Raw genomic sequence first — 20,844 nt, forward strand, 5'->3', positions numbered from 1 at the left:
GAATAAAATCACAGAGGACCCCCCATAAAAGAGAAACCCAGGACCCTCTGAGAAACAAATACTGTCTGGACAGAGCTAGTGTACTTCAGTGTTTTTTCAATTATGTTCTTGGAGGCACCCTGCTCTGCACATTTTAGTGGATTTTCTTCTCCCAACACACTTAATGTAACTGAACACCTCAATAACAAGCCCCTTCAGTCAGTCAGGTAATTAGTTAGTTAGTGGTGTGTTAAAGCAAGGAATCCACCAAAATGTGCAGAACAGGAATCCTCCAGGACCAGGGTTGAGAAATACTACTACATGCTATGAAAGTAACACTGACAAATGTTATCCAGCAGATGGCAGCAGTTCACTAAGAGAATAAAATGTGGTTGCCCAAGTAAGACAAAACTAATGGTATAAAGACCCCACTGACCAAAAACAATTAAAGACGGCTGTACTTAAGGTCTAGAAAAGCATAAAAAAAAAAAATAGGAACTCAATATTCATGGGTTCCAGCCGGCAAAGGATTCTTAACGTTTAAAATAATTCACCTTCAAACAACCCGGAAGTCTGTATATAGTCTATGGTCCACAGTCAGTGATTTTTTGCCTCAGTTTCTGCAGAAATGTACTTGTTGTGCATAAGAAGATACAAGTGTGGTCGTTTAGTGTGCTTATTTATTTATTTGTTTATTTTTATACTTTTATCAAATTAGTTTGTTGTTTACATGTTCGTTTTGAAAGCAATATAAGATACATAATTCTCATCAAAGAGAATCCAGTTAATAGAAGATAATAGGAGTGTGAGAGGTGTAAATGAGTAGCCTAAAAATGACCTGCTGTTTTATGTGCTTTTCACTCACCTGTAGCTCTTCCTCCGATGAACTTCTCTCTGCTGTCTGTTGCTCTTCATCACCTCCAGCATGCGGTTCCTCATCAGCTTCACTTTCCACCTGGTTCTCAGGGCGTTTTTACACCCGTAGTTTGTTTCTTTGGTCCGAATCAGTTGATGAGTTTGTTTATTTGGGGCTTTTTCTCCCTCTGTTTGGTTTGGTTTCACACAGACATAAACCTTAAAACACCAAAATGCGCACCGTCTCCTCTGATTGGTCGGAGCTGTACGGCAATAAATAAATATAGTGAGTGTGAAGTGTGAAGCTGCTTTAACACTGAACGCTGAAACTCTGCGCTTTCAAACACAGTGTTTTTGAAAGGGCATGTAGTGAAGATATACAGGTAGTAAACAGAGTTGCACAACAAGATAGAGCCGTAGAAACAATGTTTGTTCATAGCTGTGGTAATTCGTAATATCTGGTTAATATATCAGATTAAACTGCACCTTATCAGCAGTTTAGCTTAATTAAAAGGAGTAAACTTGATAGCTGGGTTTAATTGAGACTGGATTATGTTCTCACCACAAGTTAAAAGCTTCAGAGTTTGTTTGGGACCAGACCAAGACCACCTTTTCTAGCAGGTCTTGGTCTGGTTGTTGTGCTCTTTTCACACCTGCTCAATCGAACCACACTAAGGGTACAAATGAACAAAAGTCTGTTTTAACCAAAACTAAATAGTTCTGGTGTGAAAACACATTCAGTTTTGCTCAGATTTGATTCAGGGCTTTGGTCATGTTTTGTCCGTGTGACTGGATTACTGCTGCTGCTGCTGCTGCTGCACTGCAGAGAACAGTTCTGTGAACTTTTTACATTTTGATGCATCATTTTAATGGGATTGTTTTTCAACCTTTCTCTTCACACTTTCTGCTGAAACTAACGATTCACTCACTCTTATTTTTGTTGGAGTTTAGGCCCACAGAATACAAATAAGACCCCCCTGTTAGTGTTTTAATTATTTAACAGGTCACTGTCAATCTTACAGACAGGAGAAACAACTCGACGAATGTACTGTAAGTTGTGTATCATTGTGGGAAAACATACATGCGAATAACCACAATGTACTCCGTCTGACAAGTTCCTTCACTGGGCTGCTGGTTTCCCTGCATTAGATTGTTGGGAAAAGTTATATTCAGCTAGAAAACACTAGAGGGTGCTGTATACCAACTAACTACTGTACACGAGCTGTATGGACACTGTTTTGCCAGATTTAAAATAATTGCAAAAAATACACTGATATGCCAAAAGTCATGGGACATTAAAGCTAAAGAACACTGCACTGACCTGTGAGCTGTGTGCAGGGTCTCCTGCATTAAAAATGGATGTGCTTTCTGACTTCTGAGTCACTTGTTTATTCACATGGGCAATTCTTGCCAGATGCCACCAGTCACAATCATTTTTACCCACAATCAGGCCCAGAGTTGCCAGGTTTGTGGTTTTCCTGCCAAATTGGGCTTGTTTGAAAATCCAGTCGCAGGTAAAAAATTGGGGGTGGCGGGTGAATTTTTTTGGGCAACTTTTAAAAATTCCTGCAGCTGCCAAAAACAAAAAAGTGTGTGTTGCCTTGGATGTTACTTCAACACAGCACGCAATCGAGTCGACACTAGAATCAATTCCTTGATTACAACAATAAGCACCAGGAGGACATAATGACATAAGGAAGAACGGCGTAAACAGGAGAGAGAAAGACAAAGAATGAGAGAGACAGAAAGAGAAAGAGAAATGGAGAGAAATCACAATGTAACCAAAAATCAATGAGTAAGTAAAAGTCAGTTATATTTTACTAATTATGTTACTATTAAATGTTCTTGACTGGAATATAAAACCAATAAAACACTAATGTTACAATATTATTAATGACTGATATTATTAAAGATCAATAGCAATACTGATAATAAAACCCTTATAAACAGAATACTAAGTTGTACACTCATAGTTGTTTTGCCATTTGCTTCAAACATGTGACAGACATATATTTTGGGCTGGTTTAAGACTTTGGGCTGGATATTTTTGGTTGGACCTGGCAACCCTGTTCAGGCCTCACGCACACTAGCCCGTGCACTTTTACAGATTTAGGCGTTCCCAAGCCATTCCCTTACTTGAAATGCTATCCCATTATTTTTGGCATGTCCTTGTTTAAGGCTATACAGACCAGAAACAGGCTAAAATGAGTTGTATGGGGTAACGAGCTACAGTAATTAGTAACCAGACCTTTAAAATGATGTCAGTACTGTTAAAGTAAACCACGGGTCAAGCTCTCACGGTTTGTGTTTTGTGTTGTACGGCAGCAGTGCGTCACTTTAGCTTTAGCACTCTGTATTTTTGGATTTTCCTTTTTCTATTATCTCACGCGCTCAGTGCTGTCTGAAGAATGCCTCAGGTGTGGAAACTAGTTGGTTTTAATTGCTGCTTCATTTTCTAAAAGCCTTTTGAAGTCTCTCCAGAGATTCTCACGTTATAGTCTAAAACTCACCTTCCTCTTTAGTTCCTTTTGTCTTTAAAAGCAGCATTTCTTTTCCCTATGTGTCCAAGAACAATTCCAATGAGCAATTTGTGCTCATATTTGAATATGTAAACAAGACAATGCTAAACCACATACTGCATCCATCACAGCAGCATGACTTCACTAGAGAAGAGTCAAGGTCTTTTTCTAGTCTGTCTGCAGTCCAGATATTTCACCAATAAAAAAACATTTACCAAACATTTGCCCTCTTAGAGAAGTCCAGCAACTGCTCTCCTCGCTTCATATATGTTTACAGACAGCTGTTAAAGTTGAGGGGATGCTATACAATGGTAGACATGACCCTGTCCCAACTTTCACAAGATTTTGGGTTGTTTCCATCTATTAAGTTCTAAATTAAATGAGTACTCAGTAAGAAATAAGAGAGAGTGTGTTATGTCATCACATCAATGTCAAAAGTTGGGGGCACAAAAATACCAAAAAATTAACCTGTGTTTTAACATTTTGCCTGTGAAATAAATTACTTCTCGTGAGCCCAAATGTGAAAGCAAAAAAAAAAAAAAAAAAAAAAAAAAGAATCGTTTGAGCACTGAACAAAATATAACTCTCAAGCTTTATTTTCCCCCTTTTGTTCCTCTCAAACCCGGGCTAACAGAGCCGGAGAGCGGGTCGTTTCATGGTGCTAAAGTGTGAATTTTAGCATAGCTAGCTAACTCTCCTGCCATCCTTCTTTCTCTGCCCTCTTCTAGCTGTTGGTTGTAGGCGGTCCATCAAAAACCATAGAGCAGGGGTGTCCAAACTTTTTTTATTGGGGGCCAGAAGGAGAAATATATTTAAAGTCACGGGCCACACTCTGTAATAAAACAAATAATGAAATATACTATATATATAAATATAAATATATATACTTTTTTCCTGATTATTTCATTTACACACCATTTTACTTGACTACCTTTATCTTTGACAGTGTTGTGTAAACTAAGATTTTTCAAATTGATGTTTCATTTCATGATGTCTCTTAATATTAAACTCCTTAATTACGGCAACTTTTAGACTCTTTGGCCCGTTTTCTGCGCTAGAAATGCGCACTCTCCGCTTTTAGACTCTTTGGCCCGTTTTTCTGCGCTAGAAATGCGCACCTTTTCCGCTTTTAGACTCTTTGGCCCGTTTTTCTGCGCTAGAAATGCGCACCCTCTCCGCTTTTAGACTCTTTGGCCTGTTTTTCTGCGCTAGAAATGCGCACACTCTCCGCTTTTAGACTCTTTGGCCCGTTTCTGACACCTAGCGTTCAAACTTTGAATCTCACATTATAAAAACCTGCTTAACAGCGGGCCAACTTTCATTCTATTTCTAAAATACCTCGCGGGCCGCTCCAAACAAGGAAACGGGCCGCAAATGGCCCGCGGGCCGTAGTTTGGACACCCCTGCCCTGGAGATATCAGCCAATAGCAATTGCTGAGGGAGGTGACCCTGGCTTCGCCCCCAAACTGTCAAAACCACCCCTTTCAAAACCTGCACGCAAAAGCCTCCCTGGAGCAAAAAAGAAACGCTGCAGTCAATTTGCATAGCGAAAAAAAAATGGAGAAAAATGAAGCTCGAGTTTCCCTTTTTTTTTGCTTGCGAGTTTCACATTTACGCTTGTGAGAAGTAAATTTACACACGCAAAATGTTGCATCTGGTATTTTTGCGCCCCCAACTTTTGACATTAATGTGACGCCACACACAGCAGTTTTCAAATTCAATTTTAAAACACCAGTGAGAGTTGTCTTCTCCGTCCACTTCTCCACAGATGGGTTGCCAGGTTAAGGATGCTGAACGTACACAAACGAGTGCAAGACAATTTTAATAATTTTCACAATGGCAAGCAATGTTATAAACCAGCTCATGTGAATTTTATATAATTTTGTCCCCAGTTGGCATAGCTGGCTAGCTTTATGTACCGCTAGCTGCAATACACCAGAAAAAGACCCACTGCTATGAAAATACACGCCCTAGAGTTGGATACACTAATTTACAGATCCTGATAATATCAGACATCCCAAGTTGCCAAAAATTAATTTCAGGGAGTTACCCCCAGACCTGGACTTGGACCTGACTTGCGGGCATCTGGGAGCCGTTATTGATATGCGGTACACTCCCGCAAATTCCGTGAGACTTGGGACATCTGAAATATACTGATAGTTTAGCAGATAACAGATAAATCTGCAGCCTGATCCAGATCTTAGTTATGAAGTTCCCTTTCCTTCCCTGGTATCAAGGAAAATCAGTGAAGACTGGAAATAAACTTGCTAAAATCAATCAGTCATTGACGTGTGCTTACTATGCATAATGTCACCAAAGCAACATGTTTAAGATGGTGTTAGTGTGAGTTTTTCCCCCTTGCATTACTTTTACTTTTATACTTTAAGTAGTTTTGAAACCAGTACTTTCACTGTTTTACTTAGAGTAAAAAGCTTGTGTTGATGCTTCAACTTCTACAGAAGTATTTTAAAACCTTAATATCTATACTTCCATCTACAGTGTAATGTATATGAACACTTAATACACCTTCATCAAACACATTTTCAACATCTAATATGTATTCTGTGTTTTATTGTGAATAAGAGTGAGGAGCTTAAAAACTGACAAGTGTTTTAATCCGAATTTTGTATATTTGTGGGAGAAAAAAGATGTGATACTGAATATAATTGAAGTATTCAATGGCGTGATTCGTACATACATTTTTCATACGTGTTTTGGTGTGTTCGACTAGTTTTGAACTAGTGATGTGATTAAATTTGATGCTGAAAATATATAGTTATTCAGAATGATTAAAATCTTAAAATATGGATCTGAATATTAAAAAAAGGTTTAAAAGTTACACCATTAAACATTTTAAGTGTATTTAATGTCACATACATTTTATTAAAATAAACAAAACGTTTGGGCTGTAGATGCATTCAGAATTATAAATTAAAGTAGAGAAAAAGAAGAAGATGGTCAGTCAAAGATTCCTATTTATTTTCTTCTTCTTTAAAAAAAGAAAAAAAAAAGCATGTAGAAACACAGTTCAAATGTGACCACTTGGAAGCAAAAGTGCTGAACCAAGATGACGACAGTGATTCAAAATATGACAATGAAAATTTTCTTTTTTTAAAAAAATGCATCTGATAATACTAAAAATAGAACATAAAATTAATAATAAAATGTTACAGAAATGCTTGCATGTAATAAACGACATGGCAAAAAAGACCACACTATTACCTACCAGATAGAGAGGACAGAGGAACATTGCGATAAAAAGAGACTGGCAAGTGCTGGGGTAAATATATATAATCTGCTTCATTTGTCAATTTTCCAACAATAAAATATAGGCCTCTGAGTACCCAACTCTAACACCTCTGCCCTGACACGTCGCCTGCAAAAATACAGAGGAGAGGAAGAAAACGAAAAAGTGACATATCCAGACATTTCTTTAGAAAGTACACATACTGAGCATTATTTTACATCTGAGCAAGACTGGGAGGTCACTGTTAGTTACAAACAGTTATCAAAAAGAAGCATTTCAAGGTCATTTTCTGCAAGATGCTTCAACAAGAAAAAACAGCTTTCCTGTCTCAAAGCTTATTCTCATATATACCAGTATATATATATTTATAAAAAATAAAGATAAAAAAAACCAAAACAAAAATCACTTAAAATATACACCGAGAGATGAAAGGAATACTTAAAATACAAAACCAAAAGCATTCGAAATTGAACTTGAACTCATAAAATAAAAAAGCAGAACTTTTTTGCACCAACTGGTCAAAAAAATTAATGAAAGGAAACAAAAAATAATAAAAACCCAAAAAATTCAAAAGTCTTGAGAGAATGTTCCCAAGCCAACGTGTGATCCCTCCATGTTGCAGAACTGTGTTTGGCCCCCTGATTTGCTACATAGTAAAGGGGGGGTGGAACAGTGCTTGGAATGGACTGAGCTGGACTGGACTATACATACAGAAAACAAACAGGGGTGCCCAATAACTTAAAATAATAACTTAGGGATTTAGGTGTGGAGGGTGTGATTAGTTTCTAACCACTCTCTGTGTGAATGTGTGTGTGTATTTGTGTAAATATATCTGTGAGCGCGTGAGAAATTGATGTGCGTTTTACAAATAACCAGAACGGATAATCATCAGTGCAAGAACTTGAACTTTGGGAGAAATCTGAAGCAAGAACCAAACAAGCCCAACAAAAATTAAACATTAACAAAGCCAACAAAATCTGTATATTGGTTTATATGAGGGTTTAAGAGAGAGAGAGAGTGAGTGTGTGAATGTGTGTGTGTGTGTGGGTGCACGTGTAGTGTGTGTATGTGTAAGTGTGTGCCGGTGTCTTGGCGAGTAGTGATTGTCTGTTTTCAGTTCAGTGTCTCTACAGCAGAGGAGCACGCTGAGAGGTGGAGCCCCCCCAAGAGGTCAGCGGGGGGTCGAGGAGTCGTGGAGGAGTCAGAGGTGGTGGAGTCTAGCAGGCTTCCATCTCCAAAAGGGGCCCCGTAGCTGCTGCCTTTGCTTTACACGAGGAGAAAGTGGTGCGTTTTCCTCCTGTTTAAAAGAGAGAGAGACATATACAGGATGAGTACACTGCATCATCAAAAAAAAAAAAAAAAATGTACATGAATATCAAAATATGCACTATATGGACACAAGTGTTGGGACACCTGCTGATTTCTTAGCTCCCTTTACATATGCATGGTAACCCTCAACATTTCTGGATATTGCCCAGAGAGGCTGTGTGTGAATAATATTTCGATATTTTTCAATTCTGTCATTTTTGCGGCAACAATATTATTAAAATCGATTAAATATTTTTCTGCCTTTTTTTTTTTTTTTTAAGAAAATGCTATATGTCTGCAACATAAATCTTAATATTTTATATAGTTTAAGATTTTTTAAACATTAACTAGAAACACACACCATGGACATATCACTTGCCATAAATCCTGTATTCATAATGTATTAAGAATGCATTTATAAAGCATTATATGGATATATATATATTCTTTATAATATACTGTCATAAGCTTGCATAATCATTAGCTTGCATCCTAAGTACTTATAGCGACATACATAACACATTAAAGTCTTGTTTTCATTTCATAATGTCTTTTATTATATTAATATGTACAAGTGTTCTTGTCCAGAGGTTTTCAATTTGGTAAAATCGAAGAAACTCATCATTTTTAAAGTGGTCTCTTTTTTTTTTTTTTTTTTTTTTTTTTTAGAGCTGTATCATGTTATGTATGTTGCTGTTAGTACATATAAGCTGATGAAAATCATTATATTAAAGTATTGTGTGCCTTATGTATGTAAACTATGTATGCCATATAACGCACTATTATTATTATTATAAATGCAGTCATAATTTTTCCAAGTAAGTGTCACTACTATGAGGGCAATGTGCAAGAGAGCCCATGTATGAACACACAGGTAATTTTCAAAGAATTCATAGTGGGTCAGGCCGTGCCAACATGTTTTTAGCCAATTAAACACACAGGTGCTAAAACAATATATAGACAAAAGTATTGAGACACTTGATCAATCCTGCTTTTGTTGGAATAACAGGCTACTTTTCCTGGGGAGACTTTCCACAAGATTTTGAAGCATTTGGATCTGACTGAATTCAGTGACAAGAGCATCAGTGATGTCAGGATGTTGAACATTCACCACCCTTCCAAAGAACACAAAGCCACTGCCCCACAGCTCAATACTGGGGGGCTTTATACCCCTCTAACCAATACCTTATCTTATCAGCCGGTGTTGCTTCAAGTTTTCATTCTGAACTCCCAGAAGTGAAACCTGATTACTTGTTTAATCAGTTTGTCAGTCTTAGTCTTCAAACAATTGATAACATGTATGTCTACTTGGCTGGAATGAAAATCTGCAACCAAATCAGCCCTTTGCAGACAAGATTCGAGTTCCTTGCTCCAGAGGGTCCTATTCTATTGGCAATGCTTCTCCACATGGACTACAAAAGCTTTCTGTTTGCATCTATTCATCTGTAATAATAAGTAAGCAATAGGTGTAACTGAAAGTAACATTTGGACATGTACATCATACATGTACAACCCAACACAACACACAGACAACCTTGACTATCTATATTTATACAGTGTATTTATGGGAAACTGGAGAAGCACATTCAAAGCTTTTTATTGATGTTCCTCAACCTTCAAGTTCTCCAACACACAGGAAATCAAAACATCACCCTGACACAGCATGTTAAACCCGATCAGATCCCCACACATCGTGAAGAATTCAGCGCTACAGGCTCCATTTCGCTTATTGACAAGCTTTACGGATGCATTTCAGAAGCGCATCAAATGGAATTCCTGATCAAAGGCAGACAATACAGAAGCTCCCTCGAGCCGAGGTCCAGCGAGGAGTCAGCTGTGTGAAAGTCACACACACACACACACACACACACACACACACACACACACACACACACACACACACACACACACACACACACACACACACACACACTTCCCTACTGACTGCTTTACCACATGTGGACAACGACGGGCACATGTGGAGCTCCAGAGCGGGCTGACCCCAGATGGGAGGATGTGGAAGGGGGTGGGAGAACAAACAAACAAAAATAAATAAATAGAGAGTGAGAGAGAAAAAGGGAAAAGGACAGAACTACACTCAGTCAAATAAACAATAGTTGCACCAGTAAGGAATCAAACAACACGTATGAAACTTGGTGGGTAGTTGTGCCAGACTGTTATGGAGTGACTCAGTTTGGCAGGTGGTCACATCATTGGTGACAAGTCCTACTTTTGTCTTGGTTAAAATGACCAATGACCAAGATTATAAAGACAGAGTAAGTTGGCATGAGTCACATGTGTGGGGGGGGGTTAATTTTATACAATGCCAGATCATCTTTGGTCTTCATTACAGGCACTTTGACAGCCAAAGGTTACACATTAATGAGGTCCTGCAACCAGAGGCCCCACCTTTTCCAAATGCTCACTATTATAGTGCACTATTCCATCAGGACAATGCTTGTCCACAGACACGGATACTAGACACAGTGCCAAACCTATCCATGACTAAAAAAGGGGCAGGATGCTATTGGACTGGATTGTTTTTTTTGTGAATTTAGCCCTGTTTTAGATCACTGAATTAGAGGTCTTTGAAGAAAGACAGGATTTGGCTCTTGCTCATGAATTCATAAATGCAATTATATCACCTCTGATTGGCTAACAGCACTACAGCAGAGAACACCTACCTCCCTCTTTCTTCCCACAGTCAATTTTACAGCTCTAAAACTCAAAGGACAAAATGTTTTCAGAGATACAGCCTTAATTATAAAGATATAGCACTGAGTAACCGGTAAAGTTAACCCAAGTCTAGTCTCCCCGCGGCAGCGCAAATAATTATGGGCGGTCCTGAGCCGAGATGGGAGAGGCCATGAAGTCCCTGGCTGACATAGACACCCTAACGTCTCTCTGATCAATTCGTATTTCTGAAGCTTTTATTTTACTAGCAACTGCAGACAGTGGAGGCAGAGAAACAGTTTCATGTGCAGCATGCATATACAACTCAGACAAACCTATAGTATTTCATAAAAGAACAAGAAAAAGTGTATTTTAGCGGAAGGAGACCTTTAAGACAAAATCTGCAGAATCGGCAGGAGTATATTTGAGCTGCATGAATTATAATTATTATGATAATCAAAAGACACCTTTTTTTTTTTTTGCCAAATCAGCAACATATTGGCTATTTTATGGCATCGACAATGTTCATGACTTGAGCATCACAGACTTTTAAGTAAATTAAGTATTTTAGCTGCTAGAATCTTTTCAAACAGTTATTTCATATTTGTAACCCTATAAAAGTTATTTCTGGTGGTTAAAAGTGCAGGGCAGTCTACTAAGATATGTTTAATAGTTTGTGGAGTATCACAGAATTGGCAGGCTGGAGTCTGTTTGCCAACCAGGAGGTGGCGGTGGGTAAGAGCAGTATGTCCAATTCGGCACCTAGTCATGAATGTCTGATCTTGTCTATTAAGGAAGTTCATATTGCATTTAATATTAATGATTGGTCCAGCAATCCACAAAATAAACTGTATGAAATATCCCCATTCATCTTGCTGTTTTCTTCTACAGTGAACTTTGACGAGATGATTGTGAGTGATGGAAGTGAGTTCCTGATTTCTTGCTTAAAGGACACCATTAGAAACCTCTACAACTCCATGCTGAGCAATGGCAAGCTGGTAAGTTGCATTGCATGTTTGTTTTTGTTTTTTTTTACATTACTTTTTATGTGTAGATCAATAAATATGATACATATGTGTGAGTTAAACATCGGTATCACGTTTTAGAAATTTTATTTTCCTGCTAATCTTAATACTTCTGAATAACATTATTATTGGGTTTGAGTGCAACAATTTTTTTAAATGAATGTAAGTGAGACAGAGAGAGGCAGATAAAAGATAAGGGAAAGAGAGAGTAGAGAGAGTGAGAATGTGTGTGTAGGAGAGAAAGAAAGAGAGAGAGAGAGAGAGAGAGAAACAGACAACAAGAATGGCGGCAGTGACCAAAGCCTCCCTGGTGCTTTTATTTACCTCTTCCATCCCCTCTTTTCATCCCGCCACCTCAAAGCTCCTGCACGGCCCGTGCCCTCTTTCCTTCCCCGAGCACATGAAAAGCACCCGCCCTGCCTGCCCTTCCGGCCGGGGGCAGGGGGCGGGGAGGTGAAAGGACAGAATGGGCCAGAGCTTCACACGGACCACCGAGACACAACACACACTGCCCACCACCAACACACACACATGCGCACACACACACGGCTGCACAAACGCCAGGATTCAAGAGCTACTCCCCATTAGAACTGAGGAATGCCCCGGCCAAACTCGGAGGAAATGAAACGCTCCTCTGTTTACCAGGCCAGCCTCTCTCTCTCTTTCACTTACTCACTCACTCACTCTCTCCTCTTCCCCTTCCCTTTCTTTCTCTCGTTCTCTCTCCCTCTCTTTTCTGGTCTTCCTCATGCTCTCTCTCTCTCCTTGGCGGTGAGTTGAGTCTCTTTGAAGTGTGTGAGGTTAAGATAACTGGCACGGCCCCGCGTCCCTCAATCGGCCCGTTCACCTCCCAGGGCAAATCAAAGAGCGCGCAGCTGGGGCCGACACACCTCCTCTCTCCCTCCCTTTCTCCCTCCCTCCCTCCCTCGCTCGCTCACATTGGTGGTTTGGGTTTCTCTGGTGCCGCTCAGAAAGGAAGAAAAACGACTCTGAAAATAAGCTGAGCAAAAAAAAAAAAGTCTTCATGAACAGTAAATGGAGAGAGAGAAAAAAAGAGAGAGAGAGAGAGAGAGAGATGGGAAAAGTAGCCAGATTTTCATTAAACATTTTTTTTTTCATTTAAATGCACAATTACCAAATTTCAATAGGGAAAAAAGTCTAGTTCCATTCACTGCAGTTACATGAAAAAAGTTCAGATGATGTAGTCAACCGTTATTTGGGGTGCCGTCAAAACAAGCAGAATGGACAAATGAGGTTCAAAAACCTCAGTGACAACTTGACAACATCCAGCAAACGTATAGGAATGCAAATGCATCAGACAGTTATGGAATCTGTGTTGTGATTGGACCATCTGTAGCACCAGCCATTTCCAGACCAGTGAAAAGATAGTATGAGTTGCATGAAATTATAACTTAGTTTGGGTCATCCTAGAGAGTAGAGAGACCATAAGGGAGTATATGGTTGTACACGGTATTATAGGTAGTATAGGGTAGGTTAGGGGATATATGAGAATATAGGTAGTATAAAGAAGTATTGGATAGTATAGGGGAAGTATTGTGAACTAGGTAGTGTAGGGTAGCATAGCATAGTTTATGATGTATACAGAGTATATAGTAGTCAGAAAATATTTGATATAAGTTTTAATACAGTTAATTTTACTGTATTTTGAGCAGTATGAACAAATAACTAATAAAACTGTACATCATGCGGAAGGCTTATTGTTTATTCTTGAATTTTTTTTTTTTTTTGGGGGCTTATTCTATTCAGTTTGTTGATGGCCATTTTCAAAATTTGCTAAAACCAAATGGATTAAAACCCCTCTAGAGAGAATAGAGAAAAGGAAATGGAAAAACATAAAAGTCAGAGAAAGCGAGAAAAAAGTGAGAGAGAGAGCAAGAAAAAAGTAAGAGAGAAAGAGAGAGAGCAAGAGAAAGTGTGTGTGTGTCTGTGTGAGAGAGAGAGAGAGAAAGAGAGAGAGAGAGAGAGAGAGAGAGAGAGAGAAGGGAAACAGCAGATTTGTTGATCTTTTCTGCTCCATCTCCTCTAAGTGAGCCAAGGCCACAGGAGACAGTGGGGTACCTGCCCAAACCAGCTCCATACTCTCTCTCTCAATCTCTCTCTCTCTCTCTCTCTTCCTCACACACACTCTCACCCGATGCTATAGGAACAAGATCAATGAAACAAAGAAAGAGAGAGAGAGAAAGAGAGAGAGAGAAATAGGAAGGAAAAAGATCAAAGAGTGTATGACATCACAGTCTGAGCCTGGCAGGCCCGAGCCGTCTGAATAAAGCACTCAGAGTGCATGTGCTGCGCGAGAGCGAGCGAGAGAGTGTGTGAGCATAATCTGGGTTGTGTTAAGTCGAGCCGAGTGGAAAGCCCCTCTGTTTTCCTGACTCCCTCCCTCGGCGTGTGTGTGTGTGTGTGTACTGACGTGGTGCCAGTGGCCTGGCCTTGTGGTGCTGTGCGTTTGGTTTGGCACCACCCTGCGAGGCGCGAGAGTGAGCGTATAAAGTGAAAGCAGCGCTGTGTGTGTGTGTGTGTGTGTGTGTGTGTGAGAGAGAGAGTCCAGCGCTCGGGGGAAGCCGCTGAGAAAGCGAGGCTGCAGTAAAAAGAGCACCTGGAGAAAACCCGGCTTATAACAAAGCACAGCGTTCTGTCAGCAGATCCTCCACCCTGAGACACCAACACCACCTACAGCACCACCCAGCACTCGGCATAATCACGCCTTTATACACACACTGCATCCATCCATCCATCCAGCCAACCCTCTCTCCTTTCAATCCCAACCTCTCTCTCTCTCTCTCTCTCTCTCTCTCTCTCTCTCATTTTTCTATCTTCCTCTACAAAACTCACTTTCTGCTCACCTCTTCTTCACATCGCGCTCAGTTATTGAAACTATACTTCTCTCATTCTGCCTGCCCCTCCCTTCTCACATTCTCCCTCAATTTTCTAATTCTCTAAAGGACTCTGCATCTCTTTTTCTTCCCTTTTTCATCTCTTTTTACATTATCTCCTTTTCTCATTCTCCCTATCTCGTTTCTTTCTTTCCCCTTTCTCATTCTTTTCTTCTTACTTATGTATTTCGCTCACTTTTCTTATCTATCCTAGTCATTTTATTTTCTATTCTCATTTCTCTCTCCCTCTCCTTACTTCTTCCCTTCTCTCTCTCTCTTGTCCTTTCTCTTTCAATCCGTCCTTTTTTCTGTTTTGTCACACTCTCTCCCCAACTACCTATCTCTCTTTACATCCATTTCTCCCATCTTTCCGCTTCGCACTTATTTTAAATTAAATTTCTCATTCTCCCAACTCCTCTCCTTTCTATCTCACCCCTTCTTCCCTTTTCTTTCTCCATCTCCCACTCATCCCTTTCAACTATCCTTTTAGTTGTTGTACAAACCGATTTCTCCATCACTTCTCTCACCCCTTCTTCCATTTCCTTTCTGGTTGTCTCTTGCTCCCACTTTCCAACATACTTTCTCAAATTCTCCCAGGTTTTCTTACTTCTCACTCGCTTATCTTCTTTTCTTGTCTCTCTCTAGCCTCTCCTCATTCTCACCTATCTCTCCCCTTCATCCAGTATCTCTTTTTCTTCCCCTCTCCATCACTGCATCTCTTTATCTTAGTTGCCTCAGTTCTCTTCCCTATCTTTCCTTTTCTCCAGCTTTCTTTATTTCTTCTTTCTTCTCCCTTCACTTTTATTGATCCCAATGATCACATTCTCCCACGTCTTTATATTTCTTTATATTAATCTTTTCTCCATTTTTCTCTTCTTCTAATCTCCAACCTCTTTCTCTCCACAGACACTGCACATCCCTCCTTTCCTTCTCCACCTCTCTGTTAGTTGCCTACCTCCTCCCCTTACTTCACCCCTCTTTAACCTTTCTCCACCCTTTACCTTCTATCACTTGTAATTCTCACCTCTTCTTTCTTTTCCTTTTTCAGCCTTGTCTCTCAATCTCTTTCCTACTCTTATTCGTCCTACCCTCCTTTTATTTATTTTCTTATCTCCTTTCTTACTCATCTTTCCTTTTCTCCAGCTTTTTTTATTTATTCTCCTTTCACTTCCACTGGTCCCACTTCTCTCCTTCACGTTCTTCCACTTTTCTTTGTTTTTCTAATCTTTTCTTATTTTTTCTCTTCTTCTAACCTCTAACTCTCCACAGACACTCTACATATCTCTCCCGTCTTTGTCTACCTCTCTGTTATTTGCCTACCTGCTTCCCTTTACTTCACCCCTCTTTCATATTTCTCCACCTTTTACTTTCTATCACTATTACTTATCAACTCTTCTTTCTTTTTCTCGATCTGCATCATCTCTAACTCTCTTTCCTACTCCTATTTATCCTACCAGCCTTTTAATTCTTATTTTATATCTCCTCTCTGTCTACACACTCTCTGATCTCTCTCCTTTTTTTTCTTTTTCTTCTAACTCATCTCACTTCTTGCTATAGCTTCTCTCTCTCTCTGTTTCTCATTTCTCTTTCACTTCTCATCTCTACCTCACTCATTCACTCACTCAGCCCTCTTGCCCTACATTTCTCTCTCTCTCTCTCTCTCTTTGTCTTTCTTTTATTTACTCTCGCTATCTCTCGTTCTCTGATTTTTAAACACGCTGGTGGAATGGAGGGAGGCAGTTAAAGCCAACCCCAAAAAGAGTAACAGAATAAAGGGAAAGAGAGAGAACAGAGCAAGGGCGGGAGGGGGGGTGAGAAATGGAGGGGTATGGGGGGGTGGCATGTGGACTGAGAAGGGAGGCGACAGGCTTCGCAAACCTCAGGCATGTCGCTGGAAAGAGACAGAGGGAGGTGTGTGTGTGTGCGTGGGCGAGGGGGGGGGGGTGGAGTGGGGGTATGGGGGGTTCTGGATGGGGGTCTGTGGGCTGTGGGTTAGGGTGGGGGCTTGGAGGGGGGCTGCCCACATCTGAGGCTCGGCGGCTGGGGGGGCCACGGCAGCAACAGCGTGGGGGCCCGGGGCCGACGTGCTGCGGGCCAGGGGCGGCACTATCAAAGCAAAGCACAATGACTGCACTCCTCCACCGGCGGCCGCTTCAAAGGGCCTCCGCCACCACTCAGAGGGCGAGGGGGGTGGAAGGGGAGGAAAAAGGGGGAGGAAAAGAGGGGGGGGGGGGGGGTGGGATTAGCCTGCATTCACAATAGAAGCCAGATTTACTCCAAGAACAGAAACTCCATGGCTGGACTGAGAGAGAGGGAAAGAGAGAGAGTGAGGAAATGGAGAAGACATCACAACACACAGGGGAGTCTCGACCTCCACGCTGCTCCAACAGCTGGCGGAGGTCTGGACAATAGACCTCTGTATGAGTCAACAGCCACAGAAACAACAGCAGCAGCAGCAGCTCCACCTTCAACAATAAACAGAGGTGGAGGCCATTAACAATGCTCACAATGTTCATCACGCATGCAGCGGAAGAAGCATCGCATCTCATAGACTTCAGAAGCCACCAATTACTCCACAACCCCAACTATGCATACAATATACTGTATGTCCAACTTCTTTAAATGTATACATTCAGCCTTTTAAGTTAACCCTATGAACCCAACCCAAGTAACCAACACCTAAACCTAAGTTTATTCTCGAAAAACCACACCTCTACAACCAACAATTTAACTAACCAAACCATTAAACTCAAAAACAAAACCTAAACCTACCATTAATCTCAGTGACATACACCTAAATCTAAATTTAACCTCAGGAAACCACACCTCTACAACCAACAATTTAACTAACCAAAACATTAAACTCAAAAACAAAACCTAAACCTACCATTTATCTCAGTAACATACACCTAAACCTAAATTTAACCACAGGAAACCACACCTAAACCCATCATTAACCTCAGTAACCTGTACTTAGCCCTAACTGTCCTACTGACATCAGTAGCCTACCCTTGAACCTAAACCCATCATTCGCTTCAGTAACATACACCTGAACCTAATGTTAACCCATGTAACTTAACCATACTTAACCCTAACTATTGTCCAAAACCATTCATACAATTCACCTCTACAACTTACACCTAAACCTGCTGTTAACCTCAGTAACCTACACCTAAACCTGCCATTAACCTTAGTGACCTACATCCAAACCTTACTATTAACCTTAGGTATATACACCAGAACCTACCAATTTACCTCTATAACCTACACCTAAACCCAACCTTACCCTTAAACCCCACTCAAATACACCTGAACCTCAGGTAACTACACCTGAACCTACTATTAACTTCAGCAAATGCATTCCTAAACCCAACCTTAACCTCAGGAATCTACACCTAAACCTGCAGTTAACCCCAGAAACCTACACCTAAATCTGCTGTTAACCCCAGAAACCTACACCTAAATCTGCTGTTAACCCCAGGAGCCTACACCTAAACCTGCTGTTAACGTCAGGAACCTACACCTAAATCTGCTGTTAACCCCAGGAACCTACACCTAAACCTGCTGTTAACCTCAGGAACCTACACCTAAACCTGCTGTTAACCTCAGGAACCTACACCTAAACCTGCTGTTAACCTCAGGAAACTACACCTAAACCTGCTTCTAACCTAGTAACTTACACCTAAACCTGCCGATAACCTCAGGAACCTACACCTAAACCTGCCGATAACCTCAGGAACCTACACCTAAACCTGCCGATAACCTCAGGAACCTACACCTAAACCTGCCGTTAACTTAGTAACCTACACCTTAACCTGACGTTAACCTCAGGGACCTACACCCAAACCTGCCATTAACCTCAGTAACCTACACCTAAACCTGCCGTTAACCTAAGTAATCTACACCTTAACCTGCAGTTAACTTAGTAACCTACACCTAAACCTGCCATTAACCTAAGTAACCTACACCCAAACCTGCCTTTAACCTAAGGAATCTACACCTAAACCTGCTGTTACCCTAAGTAACCTACACCTAAACCTGCAGTTAACCTCAGGAACCTACACCTAAACCTGCTTTAACTTTAGGGACCTACACTTAAATTTACCGTTAAAGTCAGGATCCAACAGTTAAACCTGCCATTAACCTCAGTAACCTACACCTAAACCTGCTGTTAACCTCAGGGACCTACACCCAAACCTGCTTTAACTTTAGGGACCTACACTTAAATTTACCGTTAAAGTCAGGATCCAACAGTTAAACCTGCCATTAACCTCAGTAACCTACACCTAAACCTGCCGTTAACCTCAGGGACCTACACCCAAACCTGCCATTAACCTAAGTAACCTACACCCAAACCTGCTGTTAACCTCAGTAACCTACACCTTAACCTGACGTTAACCTCAGGGACCTACACCCAAACCTGCCATTAAACTCAGTAACCTACACCTAAACTTGCCGTTAACCTTAGTAACCTACACCCAAACCTGCCTTTAGCCTTAGTAACCTACACCTAAACCTGCTGTTAACCTCAGTAACCTACACCTAAACCTGCCGTTAACCTCAGGGACCTACACCCAACCCTGCCATTAACATAAGACATCTACACCTAAACCTGCTGTTAACCCCAATAACCTACATCTAAACCTGCTGTTACATCAAGTAACCTACACCTAAGCCTGCAGTTAACCTTAGTAACCTACACCTAAAACTGCTTTAACTTTAAGAACCTACACTAAAAACCTACCGTATTTAAACCTGCCATTAACCTCACTAACCTAAATCTAACCTAAATCGACATATCCAGAAGCTGATATTCTTTAGATTCTCCCTAAAATTCTTGAGTGTGTTTTAAAAACCTCATGTTTCCAAGCAAAGACCAGAAACATGTCCTCACTTGGGCAAATGTTTCATGCTGTCCTGTCATTATAAAGACATCTGGTCCCCAGAGGAACAGTAATACTAGAACACACACCATGTGCAAATCACTCTTCAGTCGGTCATGCAGCGCTGCAGAGGCAGTGCGCTGGCACTAGGCCTGTTGGTATGGATGAATAAGTGGGTTTGTGTTCTTGCCTGCAGTAACGGTAGCTGGCCGGCTGCCGGTGACTGATCCTACGGCTGCTCTGATGGTGCGGGTGCACTTCTCAGGTGTGTGTGAAAGAGGCTCAGGTAGACTGGTCTGAGATCAGGTTATGTGTGGAGGGAACTGCTTTATTATGTTACTTATAAGCCTTAACATGAACACTAGAAGTAAGCAGCAGATCCTTTCAGTCGCACCTCCATAGATTGCATTAATGAGTCTTGGGTGCCCAAAATCCTATCGCCGGTTCTCTAGTTGTTCTTCATTGGAGAACGTTTGGTAGATACTGACTACTACAGCATACCAGGAACACTCTACAATACCTGCCTGATTATTTTTTTTGCGATGCTTTGACCATTTTTAAAGTCCCTCAGATTCCTTTTTTCCGTCTTTTTTGAGATCTAACTGCTCACTTTCTGCTAATGTACCATTGTAACCAGTGGTATTGAGTTCACCTATTATTGGTTTTAATGTTATGGCTGAATAATGTATGTAAATATCTGACATCTGGCAGCTTTCCAATCCAATGTGGAACAAATCCACATTTTTCACCAGGATGTTTTTCAATTTCTTAAACATAAACTATAGCAAACATTAATCTGAAAAATGTAATGCTCCTAAACTGATGCACATGAAAAAGCAACGCTTCCCGTGAAGTTTCAGTTTCTTTTTCGGTCTGCATTGATAGGAGCCATCAAATAATCATAGTGGCTGACAGCCAGGCTCAACACTGAGAATGTGTTTAAGCTCACTATAAAAAAAAAAAAGACGTTGTTCGGCCTTGATTTCTTTAACCTTTTTATTTTCCTTCAACACTGCAGCCTCATCCTACAGAGTCAGCTTTCAGCCATTTATTTAGAAAAATTTAGCTTTTGTGATACAAATCTTTTATTTTAGCTTGAATAGAGAAAATATTTCCAATATTTATGAGGTCTGTTACCTCAATAATCCCCCACTGACAACCTTCCTCACTGATGTTGTCCATTTTTTCTTCTCCTCACAGTCTTTTTTCCATCTCCTTGACCTAAAAGTTGCATAATTCCAATCTAGCTGTTCAGACTGAGTCGCACTGCTACAGATTGGATAATCAGACAGATTTAGTTAATAAGTTAGATTTTAGTGTTTATTCTGGTTTAACCTGCTGTGTAAACGTAGCCTAAAATGATTCTGACGTAGGGTTGAAGTTGCACCCTGAAAAACTGAAGCTAGCGGCTTCACATAGCTGAGCAAGAGAGCTACAGGAACACACTTTACCCCTTCTCTC

General features: G+C 40.6%; 1 protein-coding gene and 1 long non-coding RNA gene across 8 annotated transcripts in view; both read right to left on the minus strand.

The window, feature by feature from the left end:
* Positions 1-6,310: 6,310 nt before the first annotated feature.
* The window catches only part of lef1 (lymphoid enhancer-binding factor 1), a 77,553-nt gene continuing 63,019 nt past the window's right edge, over positions 6,311-20,844 (minus strand). For all 6 annotated transcript variants that reach the window (XM_022684508.2, XM_022684507.2, XM_007229470.4 and 3 more), the window contains one exon: positions 6,311-7,897. In XM_022684508.2, coding sequence (XP_022540229.1) covers positions 7,818-7,897 — 80 coding nt within the window. In that variant the 3' untranslated portion in view covers positions 6,311-7,817. The remainder of the gene's footprint in view (positions 7,898-20,844) is intronic.
* LOC125802960 (uncharacterized) lies at positions 17,819-20,188 on the minus strand. Of its 2 annotated transcripts, XR_007440004.1 has the most exons (6): positions 18,973-20,188; positions 18,889-18,908; positions 18,475-18,633; positions 18,169-18,379; positions 18,018-18,136; positions 17,819-17,953 (listed from the first exon to the last, which is right to left on the minus strand). It is a non-coding gene; the product is annotated as an uncharacterized LOC125802960 (long non-coding RNA). The 2 variants fall into 2 exon arrangements; XR_007440003.1 differs by lacking the exon at positions 18,889-18,908 and having other exon boundaries at positions 18,475-18,685; positions 19,005-20,188.

The sequence above is a fragment of the Astyanax mexicanus genome, chromosome 7, assembly GCF_023375975.1.
Source record: "Astyanax mexicanus isolate ESR-SI-001 chromosome 7, AstMex3_surface, whole genome shotgun sequence".
Classification (NCBI taxonomy): domain Eukaryota; kingdom Metazoa; phylum Chordata; class Actinopteri; order Characiformes; family Acestrorhamphidae; genus Astyanax; species Astyanax mexicanus.